The 19,763-nt window shown below is 34.0% G+C and overlaps 1 protein-coding gene across 13 annotated transcripts in view; it reads right to left on the bottom strand.

Moving 5' to 3' along the window:
* The window catches only part of SLC16A7 (solute carrier family 16 member 7), a 170,185-nt gene that overhangs the window by 10,509 nt on the left and 139,913 nt on the right, over positions 1-19,763 (bottom strand). For all 13 annotated transcript variants that reach the window (XM_072843034.1, XM_072843026.1, XM_072843028.1 and 10 more), the window contains 2 exons: positions 4,693-4,836; positions 878-1,699 (listed from right to left, as the gene is read on the bottom strand). In XM_072843034.1, the coding sequence (XP_072699135.1) occupies positions 878-1,699; positions 4,693-4,836 (966 nt within the window). The remainder of the gene's footprint in view (positions 1-877; positions 1,700-4,692; positions 4,837-19,763) is intronic.

The raw sequence follows: 19,763 nt of genomic DNA, 5'->3' as shown, positions 1-19,763 counted from the left end.
GGGGTCAGGCCAAGAGCCTCAGTGAATACCTAAGTTTAGTATTAACCAAAACTATGTACTGTGAAAGGCTAGCCCGCATACTGTTTTTAATATTTTTAACATTAAAGTCTAAGACTGAACAAAGTCTTACCTTCAAAAAGGCACTTATACAAGTGTCTTAGTCTCCTTACTGTGTAATTTAGCACAGATAGTTTCATAGACATTGCTGAAAATATTTCAGATCTTAAAATCACTATAATTTATAAATGTGTAATGTATCTGTTCAAAATTAATTCCTTTTCCTTATTGCATTTAATATACATATAAATATATATGAGTATATATGTACATATATGGGTATATATATACATAATATACATAGGTATAAATATATACATATATTTCTGTCAGCAATATTATAAAAGTATGCTACCCTTAGGCATGTAACGTATTAATATAACTAATGTACTCTAGTAAAAAATAAATCTTGACCTTTTGTCGCAGTATTTAAAATTATTGACTCTATTTTAATATAAGCAGAAAATAAAATTTTCATCAATGATAAAAAAATCAAAAGTGGACTTTTATCATGACACATTTTTATAAGCACAAAACAACGGATATGGGTAAACACCTGAAAGTTGTGTTACTAATTATCAGTCTAACTTAAATTCTTAAGTCCATAGCCCCTAGCTCTGAAGCAAATTTAGGTCTAAAATCTACTATTTATGAAATTTAAAAATACATACATAAGAAAACCTGAAATTAACACACTCACAGTCCTTTAGCCTATTAGTATGTATTATGACAAGCCGCATCATACACTACAAAGAATGCCCTGGCTAGTAGATATATTCATCTTATGGTTCTTGCTTTTCTGGAGGAGAAGTATTCTTACCAGCGAGAGGAGGACCAAGAAGAACCGGGCAACACTCCACCACGGTGACGAGTCCCACAGCGCTGGAAAACCTTTGGGGTCCAACCAGGTCCATGAGAGACTCAAAGAGGACACTGCTAACACTCCCAAATCCAAGACCAAAAAATATAGCATATAACACCAGGCTTGTGTAGTCCTCTGCCAATGGGCACAGGAGATGACACACTCCATTGAACATGATTGCAAAACTGAAGAAGTACTGGATTCGGGGTCGGATAAGTCTGGAATTTGCAATGACTCCTCCAGCCGGTCTAGCAAACATATCAACAAAAGCCATAATGGACAGCAAGAAAGCTGCAGAATATTCATCGATTCCTTTGTCTTTAGCATAGGGAGCCAAGAATATAATGGGGGCAAAAAACCCCAGAAACATAATGACATTTCCAGATAAGTATATCAGAAATCCCCTATGCTTAAAAAGGGAGAAATCTAAATACTTATTAATTCTTTCCCATGTTGGTTTCTTCCTAAGTCTTTTCGTCACATCTGAATCATCATCCACTCTTATGCCAATTTTATTTTTAGACCTCCTGGTAACTTGTTTGGGTTCAACGGGTCTCATGAGGGACCCAGCCACACAGGCATTCAACAATATACCTCCCAAAATCAAGAAGCTTCCTTTCCAGCCAAAAGTATTAAAAAGGTACTGATTGAAGGGAGCCAGTGTGCTTAAGAAAACAGGACTTCCTGCCATGGCGAGGCCATTAGCCATGGGTCGTTTCTTATAGAAATATTTGCCAATGATTGTCAGGGCAGGTTGCAGGTTGAAGGCTAGACCTAAACCTAAAAAGAACAGAACAAAAGGAAGAAAAACACAAACACAATATGTCACTCACAAAAGAAAATTACTCCTCAAAATGTACATTCAAGTGGGGAAGGCAGGACTGAAAGTGCAAAAGCAAGTAGTAATTTTCGATAATTATAAATACCATGGAATTGTGCATAAACATCCACAACTGGACGCTTGGCAAGTATGACAGCTTCATATACCTTTCATGTGAAAGCACAAGAATAAAACCAAGAATTTCTGATGTTTCCAAAATCATAGAATAGGTTGAAATTAGGATGCAATTATTAGTTCATAATTACAATCACTTAATACCACAGATAAGTTAATCCTCTATTTGCATAAACATATATGTTTATATGTGTTATAACTATATACATATATATAGAATAGATTTCTTTCTTGTGGGCAAGAGTGCATTTAAAATGCAAACACTTCTTTTTTTTAAGAGTGCAACAGAGTGAACAGATTATAAAGGTTGTTGTTTAAGGAAATCTTGGGTCTCTCCAGAAATATTTCTTTTAGAACGGTACAAAAAATAAACAAGAGTAATGAATTAACAACATTAATGTTATGCTGTATATCTTTCACATTCCACATTTCATGCAATTAGATGCACGTGTGTGTTGGCTGAAAAATAAATTTTTGCTTTAAACGTTTTATTTCAGGGATTAAACCTCATTCTTTATATGAGTCAAAAGTTCCTACTGTCTAGGGAATCCATTGGCAGTGCTGAGTATCAGCTTTGGGAGATGAATTACTTCTTATAGTTTGCCAAGGTATTATTTAGCAATAGTTAAGATTAAATTTGTTTAAAAGCACATAAAATTGATCTAGATAAGGTACCTCTCTTTCCCCCTTAGCCTGTGCATTATGCTCTATTTGTTTAAAGGCTATAGAAGTAAGAATTCTGAATTTACCAGTTAATGTAAATTGAGACAGTATTGCAAAGTGGTTAAGTGTTTAGACTCTGGGACAACTCTGTTCTCAGTACAAATACTTATTGCAAACCTTTGACACAAATATTTTCTGTGAGTAGAAAAGCTGACCCAAAGGAACCAAGAACATGCTTAGAGAGTAACAGGGCAGTATGCTCTCTGATTGTACCACAGCCCCGACCCGTGAGACATGCAGGGTAAGTGTAATTTATAAATTAGAAAACCAGCAGCTTATGGTCAACGGCTTGTAAATGGAAAAATCCAAATTAAAACTCGGGAATTTTGTTTAGAAGTTCAAATTTCTTTTTTTTTTTTCAAATTTCTTTACCTAATGCCACCTGCCCTCAACCCCCGGCCCTATTCTGTCCCCTAAAATTCTGCCTTCACGTTGTTAATCCAACTTCTCCTTAGGAGACAGTGGCCATCTATTTCCTATTCTGGCCTTGTAAAATGAACATGAGATTTGAAATCCAAAGATCTGAATCTGCCTCAACTACTATATACATTATTGGAATAACACTTAGACTTCTTGAGTTCCAATACCCTCAACCACAGCTTTTGCCAAAGTTAAGTTCTAGAACTGTAAGATGTTACATGATGACATATGATGATAATTATATGCTAATATTTATTTAAAAGTAACAAAATTCTGGGTACTCTGTAAAGTACTATGAATTCATTTTTAAGAGCTTATCATTTCCCCCATTTTAAAGACGAAGAAGCTGAAACATAAGGAGACTAATTTACTCATGATCCTAATATGTGCTCAATTAGTTTTAAAAACTAGACAGTCTACCAAAAAGTATTGGCTGATAATGCCTTACGATAAATCTCTCATTGTATATTTAATGGTTGACTCTAGAAGCATCAAAGCCTTCGAGATTCAAAATAAATGGAATTGAAATTAGAATAGCATATTATTGAAATTTGTAACACAATAGTAACAAAATAATCTTTTCCATAATACATCTACTTGTGGGCCCAGCCTGACTTCTACAGTCAAATGTAATATATAGTATTTCTGCACAAAAGAAAGGACATCCTCGGCACTATGACAATTCTTAGATATAAGAGTCTCATTTATAATGTCGAAAGGTGTTTTACCACAACAGAAAGGAAGATAGTTGTGGAAAGGCTGCAAAGAGAAAGATTTTTAACACCAGAATTACTATAGTCTTAATAAATATATCTTTTCTTTTTCATCAAATGATACAAAAGTGCAAGGTTAGATGGATCTAAAATTACTTTAAAAATAGTATATATTTACCATTTTTCTGCAAGCATAAGTAAAAGATTCAGTTCCTTTATATATTAAAATCTAATTTTTCTTAAAACTTTGAGTGTAGATTTGTTTAATGTAGTTTACTGTTGAGACTAATAAAAATGGTGTTTTCCAAATGTACGTATTTAGGTCAGTTTGAGACAAAAGACATTATGCACGAGGAACAACTCTAATAAAATGACAGTAGACATTTTAAAATGTGTGTTTAGTGGCATATATGCCTTACAGGGCCTTTAAACAATTAGAATCTTTTGTAAGGAAAAGAAGGGACGCCAATACAGAGCTCTACCACTAACCAGAACACAGATAAAAATTCTATTGTTAGAACCAAATCAATACATGCAGAAAATATATTTTGGCATCGTTTTTTAACCTATAATGACTGATAAGTCAGATACTCTAAATAGTAATAAGTAATGAAAACTAGCTTTAAAAAAATTAAGCTATTTGCAAGAAATTCTGTGTCCATAATACTATCTTAACTGGCTGATGAATAGAGGATGAAATGGTAAAATTAAATCAAAACTGTTTTCTTTTTGACATTTATATCCTAGCACCTAATGTGTCTGGATAACTTGTTTTTTCTATTTCTTGAAAGAAGCTTGATTGGCCATTCCAAGGTAGTATTTCAGTATATTGGATGAAAATAAGATAGCATGTGATGTAAAAAGTAAATGCAATACAAATGTTCTGTTTATGCTTCTTACAGAGCTTTGCAAACAATAGAAATGTTAAGAAGAAAATAAGCAGAAAACAAAACTTGACTTACCACAAATGAGTCCCATAGTGAGGTAAAGCTCTATTACGCTGGTACTAAAAGAGGCTGTGACCATTCCCAAACAGCATAATAAACCTCCTACTATCACCACTGGTCGGCTACCATACTTATTCACCAGAACACTGCTTATGGGACCTACGGTAGGGAGGAAATTAAGAAATGTTCAGTTGCTGGGTCATTTATTTATTTATTTTTAACAGTTGTTAATTTTGAAAGCATATTTAATGATAAAAGAAAAATACTAGTTCACATAGAATATAATGAAAACTTTTCAAGACTTCTAATCACTTTGACTGGTTATCTTTAACCATATATATGACAGCGCATAAAATAATAAACTAGAAGTGTTTAACATACAGTTTATGGCCATAATCATTTAGCTTTTGATGGAAAAGTTTTTCAGCAGGACATAGCTATACTATCCAAGTATTTAATAAACGCAGGCGAATTTATGTAACAATAATCTAGAAATCATAAAAAGACTTGTCTGTGTTATAATTTTATTTTCTAGAATAATATATGTGCACACACATATATCCTCCTAATTAGAGCTCAAATTATTTTTCCATTATACCACAGTATGATTTTTCTTTTATATTATATTTCTTTGATTCTAAGGTACCAATTGTTTTCATATATTATTATGTTATAAATAAAGAGGTGTCACACTTGAGGTCTCTTAACAATCCCTGTTCATCAGATGGAGGTCACAGGTAGCAATGTAGCTATCAATGCCTACGCATGCTTGAATTTGGTTGTTATTTCTGTGGTTGGCTGGACAATGGCAATTCTTCATACTTTAATCAAACCATTTAAGGAGCATTTGAAGAAGGAACATGAATATGAATCTTGATTATTGTCTGAAAAATCTTATGTTGACACATTCTGATAATGTTAAGAAAGTACCATCAAAACTTACTGAATGAGTAGAGCAGCTGAGATTAAAATTACCAGAGAAAAAGATGGATCTCTCTAATACGATACGCTCATGGGCAAAGAAAGTCTTATGTGTGAAACATGAACACTGAGAACTCTGACCTGAAAAGTAATTTGTGACAGCCAGATACAGAATGGGAAGAGGTTTTAGGAGTGCTTTACTCAATTGATTTAACGTACATTTCCCAATGTATGTGTGTGTATACATATAAAATATGCAGGAGTGGTTAAAATGATTAAAATCATCTATGTTTAACTATGTCTAAGAAAGCCCTTTTGGTAGTTATAAAATAAACATTCTAAATATTAATAGTGTGTGTTGTTTTATTTTAATCATAGCATTTTTTTTAGTGGTGCATCATAAAATAATGGTGCAACTTAAGAACTGAGATCATCTTAGATTCAGTGAAAGTCCTTATTACTTTATGAGACCTTTCAATGTGGAAATGGTTTGACTTGACACTTCTTAATTTGAAATTATATTTCATGTAAAACAAGGGCCGTTGATTTGAGGAAAAAATATTACATTAGGTCAGAATCCCCAGTCCAATATTTAGCCTAGCAAAAAATTAAATGAGTTTTAATTAATACTTTAACTTAAAAATATGCTAAGTGCTATTATACTGCATTTGAGAATTTCTACATGGATAGATTTTAAAATATATTAAGCTTCATTTGTCAATAGAGCTTTATTCTTTCACACAACTACAGTTACTATTTTTATTCCTTAAAGTTTGAAAAAGAAAACCTTCATGGCCTAATATTATTCCACAATATCTTTTTTTTTCCACAATATCTTTTGAAAACATATTGGTAAAAAGACATAATTTTACAAAAAGAACTCAAAAATAGGATACCACATTTTGCATTTTACCCCCCACCACTCAAAAAAACAAAACTAAAAACGGCCATATAAAAGATAGCTCTATAAAAACAACAGAGTTGGAGGGGGAAAAAAATCAATGAAAATTGTACAAGATTATGTGAAAAAAATAGATTTTAGTCCCTACTATGGTAAAAACTAATATGATTTTGGAAATGAGCATTTTCACTAAAAAGCACATAGCTAAATTCAAATGGCCTTTGTGAGAAATGAATTGATTAGCTTTGATTAATTATTGAACTTAAGTGTTGATTCCTTTTCTTAAAATTACTTAACCAGTTCACTTTACTTCAATTCATTTTAACTCAAATCAGTTCAATGAAATTTCTTAAGCTTCTAGCATAAAACCAGTCAGCACACGCCAAGAATAAAATAATAAAAGCATAACTATAATCATCAACCCATTATAGTCCAGAGGGAGAAATTATCAAGTTATTTTAAGAACTGTGATGGATGCTTTGATAAATACTAGACTATCATAATGAATCCAAAGGCATTTATCAATTACTTGGACTAATAATTTTCTTAGTATCATTGATATTATAAGTATATCATTTTCTGTGAGATTCCTGGATAACTTAAAATTTACTAATTACTAAATTTTATAAATGTGTTTGCCTAAATGGTGTAAATTTAAATTTGAACATAGGCTATGAATCACAACTTAACTTGCAATGTGTGGCAAATAAGTATATCTATAGTTTAGGATAATCACATCAAGGCTTTTTTTCCACAACTCTGATTAAGAGTACCCAGTAAAGAAAACATTTAGAGGCGTTGATATTTTTCTTTTTGAAGAGACTGGTAATTTCTACTGTGGTATCAATCAAGATGCATTAAGAGTTGTAATTTTAACAACTGATTTTACTCTAAATAAAATATACTTTAGTTAGGTGATAATTTACAAGATAATCTATAAGGGATGTGTTTACATAATCCATATATCTTTTTCTAGCAAAAGAAGATGTATTTTTAAGTTGATTTTTTAGAAATCAAAGCTCCTTACCCTTAATATTAAATGCTTATAAAATGTCATAAAATATTTCTACTTTGTAATAGTTGTCGATCTAATTAAAATTATGATACAGAACAAAATATACTTATTTTGTAAAGAATCTTTAAATGCTTAACATTAGCTTGAGGAGGCATCTATCAGTAGATGTAAAACACAACACTATCCAATACTCTCTCTCTCCAATCTATAAGCTGCATGGTTTATTGTATTAACAAGAAAGATAAAAAAAAAAAAAAAAAAAAAAAAACACAAGAAAGATGAAGTTTCAAGAAAATAAATAAATTCTCATCACATGTGATTTTTCTTAAACATGAGCTAGCCTCACAGGTGTGCCTTGTTGATGACCCTTAGGCCTAATTATATTCTGAGGTCATTTATTTATTTATCTATTAATTTAATCAGGATGAAGGTTTTTACTCAACATATGTTTTTCAAGTAATCATGATGTTTAATCATTAGTTATGTCAAAAAAGAAAATCCTCTACCTGCTGAGAGTTCCATCTGAGCCTATCTCAGTAGAGCAAAGGTATTGTTTTTCAGAATGCTTTGTTATGTTTGTCTAGTGGTTAAAAAAAAATTATGTACAAGAATAATATTGTCTTATTTCCAAAAACATTCACACAAGTTTCAGACTATATCTAAACCACACTCATGTACCCACTAATTTCTTCTGCTCCAGCTTTCCAGTCTCAGAATTTTTAGTGTCAAGTATAATAGCCATTTTCATGCTAGCTGTGAAGTTGTAAAGAAGGACTTCGTTAGAGAGCAGCGTAAGGATCACAATGTTGTCACTGATATTTCAGATACTTGTTTTCTGAAAGCTACTTCTGTCTTTATGGCTGTGGCTCCATAACACTTACTCTGGTAAGGAAGCTTATGTGCATTCTTATAAATTACAGAGAGCTTTTTCCCATTCTTAGAACTCCTGTTGCACTTATAGTTGTGCGCGCGCGCACACACACACACACACTCCACAACACTTACCCTCTATTTCATTTGTTTGAGTGTTGTTCATATATCCTATTCTAAGCTCTGTGAAAGTAGTTGCCATCTATCCTATTATTATTCTATTATTCATTAACTTATTGAGTTATTACTCTTTGCAGGCAGTGTGCTAAGAACTGTGCATGCATTATGGCATATGATTTTCATGGCAATCTGATTATTACAGCAATGTAACAGTTGATAAAACTGAGACATGGAAAGTGTTGATGACTCATTCAAGGTCACATCAACATAAGTGGTCATCACCACTTATTGATGAGCCCAGGGTCATCAATTATAAAACTTGTACTTTTCACTACAGTGTAGAAAAGATTTAAGGTATCAGGTATGGGGCTGCCATTCTTAGAAAGGATTGCTTGTAAGGCTGGGTCTCGGCTGGCACCTGAGAACTTGCGATTTCAGAAGTGTGTTTCCACCATTCCCTAACTGGTAAGAGTGGCTCACTGTGCCCAAACTGTTTCACAATGCGGTTTATGCTGAACACCTGCCTTGCTTCCCAGAGCATGGAATTTTAGGACATGCAAGACAGAGAATGCCTGTATGACCAGCAACCCAACAGAAACCTTAAGCACACAGTCTCTACTAAGCTTCCCAGTAGGCAACACTTCACCTACGTTTTCACAACTAGTTGTTGAATTAAGCCCATCCTTCGTGGTGATTGTTGGGAGAGGACACTTGGCAAGTTTGCATCTGGTTTCTCCTGTACTTTGATCCATGTGCTTTTCCTAGGCTTGACGGTTTTGCATCCTTTCATTGTAATAAATAAGCATGAAAAAGACATTGTTAAGTCCTATGAATCTTTCCAGTGAATCACGAAACCTGAAAGTGGTCTTGGGGATTCTGAATACAATTACTGTAGTATATCTCTTCTAATTTAGAGTTTTGCATATAGTTATAAGCAAATGGTTTTTTTTTTTGTGTGTGTGTGTGTGTGAAGTATCTTAAAAATATATGACCTAGACCTACGTATATGTGACTGGTCTATTCTTTTGTATATTGTTACCGTGTTCTGTAAACATGAACTCATAGTGCTTGTTTTTATTTCTTTTGTATATGGCATGAGCACATGACAAATACTGTGAAAAAATTCAAAGAATATGTTATGTAATGAACATTTCATAAAATATATTTGATCAATCTAAAACCATGAATTGGAATTGACTATCAATTTGAACTATATAAAAATTTTATGCATAGTGTAAACACTAACAGAAGAAATGATAAACTGCTATAATTTATTTTTCATTTGCTTTATTTCAAATTTGTATATATGATACCCTGTCAAGTCAAATGATAAAAAGCACTAGTGCAGGACTGGGAAAAAGTTGTTTGCAATTACAGAAATTTATCTGTTTTTACTACTGTAGTATTTTTCTCACTGACAGGGGCTTTCTAAATTTGAAAGATTTTTTCAAAGAGGTTTTTTGAATTAGAAAACTGTTGCTATTTTAATTTGGACAGAGGATGGGATCCTCTTCATTAATTACTTGTTTGCCTGAGGTTTATCCCTACACTGAAGTTGGGATTGAAAATTCATCTAGTTTCTCTCTCCATGTGATCTCTTTTCATTTAAGGTCAGTGAAAAACATGAGGGGAAAATCCCTAATAATTAGGAAGCAGCGATTACATTTGCCTTTACAAAGGATGGAGACAAACATGTTATTCAGGTAAATCATCCTCAGTTAGCATGTTGCTCATTGATAACAGCCAGTTTGATTTAGAGTGCATCCAGCACTTACAAAGATTAATCTTTATGGTAGACACTCACAGTATATTCACTCAGCATTCAACTAGTATTTCAAATTTTAAGTATATAAAGGTCGTGAATTAATGGTTTGAGTAGTAAAAATCAAGGAAAGGGTTGATTAATATGCTAGGTATACTTAAGCATACTAGGGACAGAGGGGATTAGAGGATGACATGGTCCATAAACTCATCTTTGCATTTGCTGTTCCCTCTGACATTTCAGTTCTCCCCTTTATACATAAATGGCTTATTTTTCTCACACTCAGGTCTCTGCGGATATATCAACTCCTCAGAGAGACTTTTCATCATTCCAATACATAAACTTACCAAACTTTAATAAGGTACTAAATGCTATTTTAAAATACACCTAAACATCAATAGCTCATTATCCACATGTTCGATATTAACTATTTTTCTTTCTTCATGTATCTTAAAACCTGACTGTCATTGGCATGGTTATAAGAAAAGTTCTTGGGTTTTACTTTAATGAGAAGATGGGTCCTCTATTCTGTTCCATTGATCTATGTGTCTGTTTTTGTGCCAGTACCACACTGTCTTGATGACCACAGCTTTGTAGTACAACCTGAAATCTGGCATTGTGATGCCCCCAGATATGGTTTTCTTTTTTAAAATTCCCCTGGCTATTCGGGGTCTTTTCTGATTCCACACAAATCTTAAAATAATTTGTTCTAACTCTCTGAAGAAAGTCCATGGTATTTTGATAGGGATTGCATTAAACGTGTATATTGCCCTGGGTAACATTGACATTTTCACAATATTAATTCTGCCAATCCATGAGCATGGAATATTTTTCCATCTCTTTGTGTCTTCCTCAATTTCTTTCAGAAGTGTTCTGTAGTTTTTAGGGTATAGATCCTTTATCTCTTTGGCTAGGTATATTCCTAGGTATCTAATGCTTTTGGGTGCAATTGTAAGTGGGACTGACTCCTGGGGATCCCTGGGTGGCGCAGCGGTTTGGCGCCTGCCTTTGGCCCAGGGCGCAGTCCTGGAGACCCGGGATCGAATCCCACGTCGGGCTCCTGGTGCATGGAGCCTGCTTCTCCCTCTGCCCGTGTCTCTGCCTCTCTCTCTCTCTCTCTCTCTCTGTGTGACTATCATAAATAAATAAAAAAAATTTAAAAAATGGGATTGACTCCTTAATTTCCCTTTCTTCAGTCTCATTGTTAGTGTTTAGAAATGCCACTGATTTCTGGGCATTGATTTTGTATCCTGTCACGCTACCAAATTGCTGTATGAGTTCTAGCAATCTTGGGGTGAACCCAGAAGTGGACCCTGAACTTTATGGTCAACTAATATTCGATAAAGGAGGAAAGACTATCCATTGGAAGAGAGACAGTCTCTTCAATAGATGGTGCTGGGGAAATTGGACATCCACATGCAGAAGAATGAAACTAGACCACTCCCTTTCACCATACACAAAGATAAACTCAAAATGGATCAAAGATCTAAATGTGAGACAAGATTCCATCAAAATCCTAGAGGAGAACACAGGCAACACCCTTTTTGAACTCAGCCACAGTAACTTCTTGCAAGATACATCCACGAAGGCAAAAGAAACAAAAGCAAGAATGAACTATTGGGACTTCATCAAGATAAGAAGCTTTTGCACAGCAAAGGATACAGTCAACAAAACTCAAAGACAACCTACAGAATGGGAGAAGATATTTGCAAATGACATATCAGATAAAGGGCTAGTTTCCAAGATCTATAAAGAACTTATTAAACTCAACACCAAAGAAACAAACAATCCAATCATGAAATGGGCAAAAGACATGATGAGAAATCTCACAGAGGAAGGCATAGACATGGCCAACATGCATATGAGAAAATGCTCTGCATCACTTGCCATCAGGGAAATACAAATCAAAACCACAATGAGATCCCACCTCACACCAGTGAGAATGGGGAACATTAACAAGACAGGAAACAACCAATGTTGGAGAGGATGCGGAGAAAAGGGAACCCTCTTACACTGTTGGTGGGAATGTGACCTGGTGCAGCCACTCTGGAAAACTGTGTGGAGGTTCCTCAAATAGTTACAAATAGAGCTGCCCTACGACCCAGCAATTGCGCTGCTGGGGATTTACCCCAAAGATACAGATGCAATGAAACGCTGGGACACCTGCACCCCGATGTTTATAGCAGCAATGTCCACAATAGCCACACTGTGGAAGGAGCCTCGGTGTCCATGGAAAGATGAATGGATAAAGAAGATGTGGTTTATGTATACAATGGAATATTACTCAGCCATTAGAAACGACAAATACCCACCATTTGCTTCAACGTGGATGGAACTGGAGGGTATTATGCTGAGTGAAGTAAGTCAATCGGAGAAGGACAAACATTATATGTTCTCATTCATTTGGGGAATATAAATAATAGTGAAAGGGAATAGAAAGGAAGGGAGAAGAAATGTGTGGGAAATATCAGAAAGGGAGACAGAACATGAAGACTCCTAACTCTGGGAAATGAACTAGGGGTGGTGGAAGGGGAGGAGGGTGGGGGGTGGGGGTGAATGGGTGACGGGCACTGAGGGGGGCACTTGACGGGATGAGCACTGGGTGTTATTCTGTATGTTGGCAAATTGAACACCAATAAAAAATAAATTTATTATAAAAAAATAAGATGGTTACTTTTATGTTCCCTCATCTTTTCCTCTGTCTACATAAACTTCTGCATTTCTATATTCATTTGACCATAGATTGCTCCAAACTGGCATTTATAGCTGTTGAAAGGGATGGTCATACTATTTGTCTGGGGATGGGATGGGAGAGTAGACAAATTGACATCTTATCAAAATTTTTTACTACTACAAATCAAAGGGTTTAAAAGTGAGTATTCGGTGCCCATGGACAGAAATGACAGACACTGCATTGGTGTCTGTAGGTTACATTATTCTCAACAAGGAAAGACATTTCTACCAGGAACAATGGCTACATGAAACAAACAAACAAAAACAAAAACCCCAAACATTTCCTGAGGACTCAGCACATTTCTAAACTCTTCACATTTAATGCTTATAATCTCTCTAAAAGTTAGCAGTATTTCTTCATTGCCCTTTCCTATGTAAGGAAACTGAGGTACAAAATAACAGCTTTTAAGGATTGCTCAGGCACTCTACTAGGACTGCCTGGGCTAGAGCATACCTTGCACTCCTGGGAAGTGCCATTTTTTCCTGAGAAAAGTGATTACATCTCTTTCGCATGTATGATGTTCATTTCTTCAAAATAAAAATTTATACTTAATTTACATTATGGAATACTTATACTTTATATTCCCTGCTCTCTGGAATACTTTTTAAGAAGGCAGGAAAAATGACTATATTGCAGAAACTGTTGGGTGCCTACCCAAGAGCCATGCCCCCTTCCTTCTTCCTAAATGAATTCTGATTTTGTTTTATACTTAATTTCTTCTGTGACACCCTAGGCCTAACTCTTGGGGAGTGAATCATAAATACCATAAGCCAATCATGTTAAGACCATTCTCATTACCAAATATGGGCTTGAAGATGAACGTTTTGGGGCAATTTATACAGGGTAAAGTTTTCTGAGGGCTTCAGGGCAAGGATGTCCTTAATCTTATACAGCAATAAAGCTTCTGTATGTTTTCATAACAATGTGATGTCTTAGGTGCCATAGTCATCTTTTCTACTATGAAGGGTGCTTAAAGATACGGTGAATGTTTAAGCCATTGATTAGATCAAAGAGCCAGTAAATCAACCAAACCAGAGGCACTACCTATAGACTTCTGGTGGTATGACATGATAAAACTTAAGTATTGCCTAGTTTACCGATGGACACTACATTTTTGTCTGCTTACAGTCTAAAACATCCTAATATAATAATAGAAAAAATTTAATTCCTATTAAAAATTTCATACCGTTAATATTATCTCACACTAAAAAGTAGTTAACATCTGCTAAATACCTTCTTTTCCTCTTAAGCTTGAAAGATTACTTACTTTCACAAAATTATCTCAGTGTGATCTAACTGCAGAACATTTAAAGTGATTCTGATATTTTTCTAATTTGTTATACTCAATTAAATGTTATAATAATTTAACCTCAATGGGATTTTTGAAATGTGGATATTTAATTCATAATGTATCTTAAAATATATATATTTCCATTAACCAGGCAGGAAAATTCAATTCATAAATTGAATATTCATACATGTCTTAGGCAACTAATAAGCAATACGACTATTTTTAAAGCATGCTAAAATACATTTCTGTTCATAACTCTTACTCTACATAGAATATTGCATTAAGTCCTATGAAATTTTATATTCTTTCCTTCTATTTATTCTTCAAAATTAGTTTTAAATAACATCCTCATAATGCATTCCATGAACCCATCTGTCTAATAAAATCCCCTAACCGTCTAGCTATTATACTACTTTGTTCCTCTCTCTAAGTTAGTATTAATATTCTACTTTGTGATATATTTATTTGCATATTTCAGCTCTTGGAGGGTAAGGGCATATTGTGACTCATTTATAATTCACTTAGGCTTAAGACAAATTATTTTATATAGTAGATGGTAATTATTTTTATGAAATTAGATTAAATTATTTTCTAAGTTGATTTAGAATTGTCATATGATGCCACCATCACTTCATTGGCATAATATCAGTATTTATCATAGCGGACAAGTTTTAAAGAGGGTATTTAATCGACTGGGTTCTTTTTTCTCCTTCTCTAAACCATATATAAAACAAAAAATACAACACACATGCCAAATTAAAGATCATTTTAGAGACATGTACATGATCTCCATTCATTTTAACTCTTTTCTTTAAAAGTGCCTTGGTTTATAAGACTAATTTTAAGCAAACAAAATTCCTCACTAAAGGTATGAGGTCCACATACCCCAACATCCCTGTCACTACCTATTACCTATATGACAGTACATAGTGAAGCTATAGATGTATTTGTGTGGACGTATGTATTTTGAACCTAAGGGACACAGTACCAAGAGAATGTTCTCTCACTATCCTTTGTGCACTATTTACATATAAGTTGGGGTATAAAACTACAGAGTGATAACAATTAATATTCTCTACTTATTCCAGGGAGTAGTCATCATCAGAGAAATAACAACTAATCTTTAAATGAGTCCTCCCTTGCCTAATACTCTTGATTATCAACTTTGCATCTGTTTCCTCCTGCTTTCTCTTTTGAGAAAACATGGATTCCTTTCAAGAGTCTGCTTTCCACTGCACAGCTACTAGCTAAGGGAATTATGGAGGTGGGAGTAAATCCTGATTTACATAGAGAACCAGGTGTGATAGTCTAATTCCTTTCTCCACTGAATGATGTAGGGCTGGACCTATGACACAGCTCTGGCCACTGAGACACGAGTGGAAATCTAGCAATTTCTGGGAAAAGCTCTCCTTTTCCTAAAGAGAGATACAAAGAAATCATTAAGTGATTTCTGCCTTGAAGTATAGCAATCATTTTGTGAACGTGAAGAGAGCTGGCCTGAAGAAAAAGCTGAAGCACACAGAAGCTGAAAGTTCCAAGAGCATCTCAGTGAAATGAGTTTGGAACCCTAATGATACCGTTAGATCATCACTCTAGATTTTAAATTCTTGTTGAATAGGGGAATGTGTTTACTAATGGCTTAAACCTATTGAGTGCATAAGCTGAAAGTATGCTAGCAGATAAACTTGCAGTAAAATTCCTTAAATAGTGTGATATATTGAAGGAAAGAGTTGGATATACCAAGAATAATTACAACAAAAAAAAGTTTGGTTCAATTATATGTCTAACTGAAAAGCTGTAATTTTACTTTAAGATCTGGCTATTTTGTTTAATAGCTATTTTTTTTTTTTTACAGGTTTCCCAAAGTAAGTGGCACTCATGAATTTATTGTACTACATGCTCTCATAAATTAAGTTGACAAGGGTTTACTGATGTTTTGAATGAACTTCATGGGGATTTAGATAAAATATATGACATTGTCTAGGTATGTCTTTGTGGTTGGTTTATATTGTAACCCCTTCATAACAACTATTTTACCTATAGACACATACAGGTTAATCACGTGGTGCAGAAGAGTAGGAAATGAGACAAATACAAAATAAGCCTAAGATTACTAAAACTGAAGACGTGTGGAGTTTTGGAAGGGAATGGGAAACTCAAGGGAAGAGTGATATTGCATCTCAGGTAATTAAAACTGGAATCATGAAGACAAACGGAGAGAGGAAGGGAACAGGTGTGACACTTGAAACACTTGATAGGTATGAGATTCAAATCAGATTTTTATGGAGAAAGAATACAGAAAAGTAAGGAGTATTTCTCAGCACTGACAGATGCTGATGAGGTAACTAAATTATTGTGTTAAAATAAAACACAAAGAATAAGGATGATGTTAGAGAAAAGTAGAGTCGGAAACATAAACCCACTTCTCAGAAACGAGCAAAAATGTGTTTTCCATTGATTAATGAGTAATAATTTATGAAGGTTTCTAGGAACAAATTAGACTATTGAAAGTATTTTTTAAGGCCCAGAATATGTTCTATTTTATGTTCAATAGAACCCAACATGCCTATCAACATGCTTATCAATTAAAACTAAACTTTTTCTTTCTGTACATTTAGGCCAAAGAAATACAGAAAATAGCACACCAATCTTTTTTAAGACATTTTACCATATCTGTAATGAAATTCTAGTATACAACATGGAATATGTTAGTTGGCTCTAGGGATTAATGAGTGTATTAGGAAAATGGTAATGATTAATATTAACAAAAATTATAGGAAGTGTTATAATTGTCTGTCAATGAAGACTGGCAAGTCCTACCCAGGTCAACATTCTTAAACTGACTTCAAGTAATAGAGAACTTAGAGAACTTATGACTACCAAAAAAAAAACAAAACAAAAAAAACCAATCCCTCCCCAATTCACCTACATTACCAGAGCTTATATTTTCAAATTATATATATTTAAGGTATACAACATGATGATCTGATGTGTATATATTGTGAAATAATAACCACAGTTAAGCTAATTAACATATCCATCACCTCTCATAGTTAGCTTTTGTGTGTTTGTGTGTGGTAAGAACTTATGAAATCTATTTTCTTAGCAATTTTCAGGTATACAGTACATTGTTATTAATATGTGATATATTAGGTCTCCAGACTTTTTCATCTTATAATGGAAAGTTTGTACCCTGGACCAACATCTCATTTCCTCTACTCTATCCACCCCTGGCAACATCTACTCTCTGGTTCTATGAGTCTAACTTTTTTAGATTCCACATATAAGTGAGATGCAGTATTTGTCTTTCTCTGATTTAATTCACTTAGTATAAAGCTCTCAAGGTTCATCTATATTGTCACAAATGGCAGGATTTGCTTCTTGGAGGGGGGGAGCTAGACGATATAGATATAGATATAGATGATATAGATAGATACAGATATAGATATAGATAAAGATAGAGATATATACCTCACATATTATTTAACTATTCAACTGTTGAAGGACATTTAGGTTATTTCCATATCCTGGCTACTGTGAATAATGCTGCAATGAACATGAGAATGCAGACAACTCTTCAAGATAGTGATTTTATTTCCTTTGGATATATACTCAGAAGTGGGATTGCCAGATCATGTGGTAGTTCTATTTTTAATTTTTTAAAGAACTTCATATTGTTTTTCACAGTGACTGTAATAATTTTCATCCCCATCAACAGTGTACAAAAGTTCCCTTTTCTTCACATCCTTATCAGGATTTGTTATCTCTTGTAATTTTTGTTAGACATTCTAACAGGTATGAGGTGATATCTCATTGTGGTTTTGACTAGCATTTCCTTGATGATTAGCGATGTTGAGTACCTTTTCATATACCTGTTAGCACTTTGATGTCTTCTTTGGAAAAAATATCTATTCAAGTCCTTTGCCCATCAGAACTTCTTAGCTGAGATAAAATCTATTCTTCACTTTGGACACTTGGCAATTTTAAAGAATATGTCTGTTTACATGGGTATTTGGGGCACTGTTAGTATTTGGTGGATGGGATCAGAGATGTTAAACCTCTTACAATGCCCAAGACCTATTACATAAAGATTTGTTCAATCCTAAATTCCATTAAGCTCCCATTGAAATACTCTGGGCTAGATAAATAGAAGTAGATTATCTGAAGAGGAGAGTGCTTTCACACATCAACATTTGATACAATGTTATTTGAGGAATGGCTGGAAAAAGTATATATTTAGCTCGGATAAAGATAATTTAGGAAAAACATAATGGCTTCCTTTCATGATTTGAAGAATATTCAGTTGAGAGGGTAATTAGGACAGAAGTTACAGAAGCTTGATTTTGTATAGAAAAGATGTTCTTAATTCTTTGAAAGGTAGTTACTTTCCCTTAAACTGTTCAAGCAGAAGTAATGTGACCACGTACCAAGAATATTATAGAGAGATCTAAGGACTGAAGGTTGGTCAGACACTTACGGTCTTTTAATCCTAAGATTCCCAAATAAAATATTTCATATATCTACAAACAAAAGCTGCAATTTAAAATATGTTAAATTACAAATTCATTTCATGACTAATTCTAATCTAGTGGGGTTTTTTTTTCTAACCTAGTTTTGAAATGATTTTTGAGTCTTATTTGCAATGGGGAGCTTTACATTTCTATTTTTTTTAATTTCTTATTTTTTAGAGAAGGAGAAAGATAGGGTTCAGAGGTAGAGGGAGAGAGAAAATATTAAGCAGGCTCCACACTCTCCGACTCAGGGCTCAATCTCACCACCCTAAGATCATAACCTAAGCTGAAATGAAGAGTCGGACACTTAAGAAGTCTGAGCCACCCAGGCGCCTCAACTTACATTTACTTTTTTTTTTTTAAGATTTTATTTATTCATGAGAGACACAGAGAGGCAGAGACATAGGCAGAGGGAAAGGAAGCACCATGCAGGAGCCCGATGCAGGACTCGGTCCCAGGACCCCAGGACCGTGACCTGAGCCAAAGGCAGAGGCTCAACCACTGAGCCACACAGGTGCCCCTCCTCTTACATTTCTTAAAAAACAATGTAAATTACTTATCATAACTAGTTTCCTGCAATAAATATGGAATCTATAAACTTATTATTAGGTAAAGTGCTGTATGAGCTTTCTTACCTTCTGTTGATTTTGCTATTTTAGTATTAACAGTCATTATTCGTGACATTTTTTATAATTTTATTTATAGCATAAAAAATAACACGATTACAAAAGAATGCTAGAAAAGTAGAGCACTTTAAAAAGATGCAAGTGAATTTCAGAATTGTGGAACACACACAGTTCATTCTTATTTAAGTTAATAAGAAGGATTGTCTCCGTTAATTAATTGCTCATCAAAAATTAGATGTTGAGCACACTGTTGGGAAGGTAGTGAGGAGGATGGTCTTCCAAACATTTTGTAATGGATAATTGGTTTTTCATTTCAAATGAAGAAATGAAGAGTA

Source organism: Canis lupus, chromosome 11 (assembly GCF_048164855.1).
Source record: "Canis lupus baileyi chromosome 11, mCanLup2.hap1, whole genome shotgun sequence".
NCBI lineage: Eukaryota > Metazoa > Chordata > Mammalia > Carnivora > Canidae > Canis > Canis lupus.
Note: the sequence above shows the minus strand (reverse complement) of the source record. Positions and strands in the feature narration are given on the sequence as shown.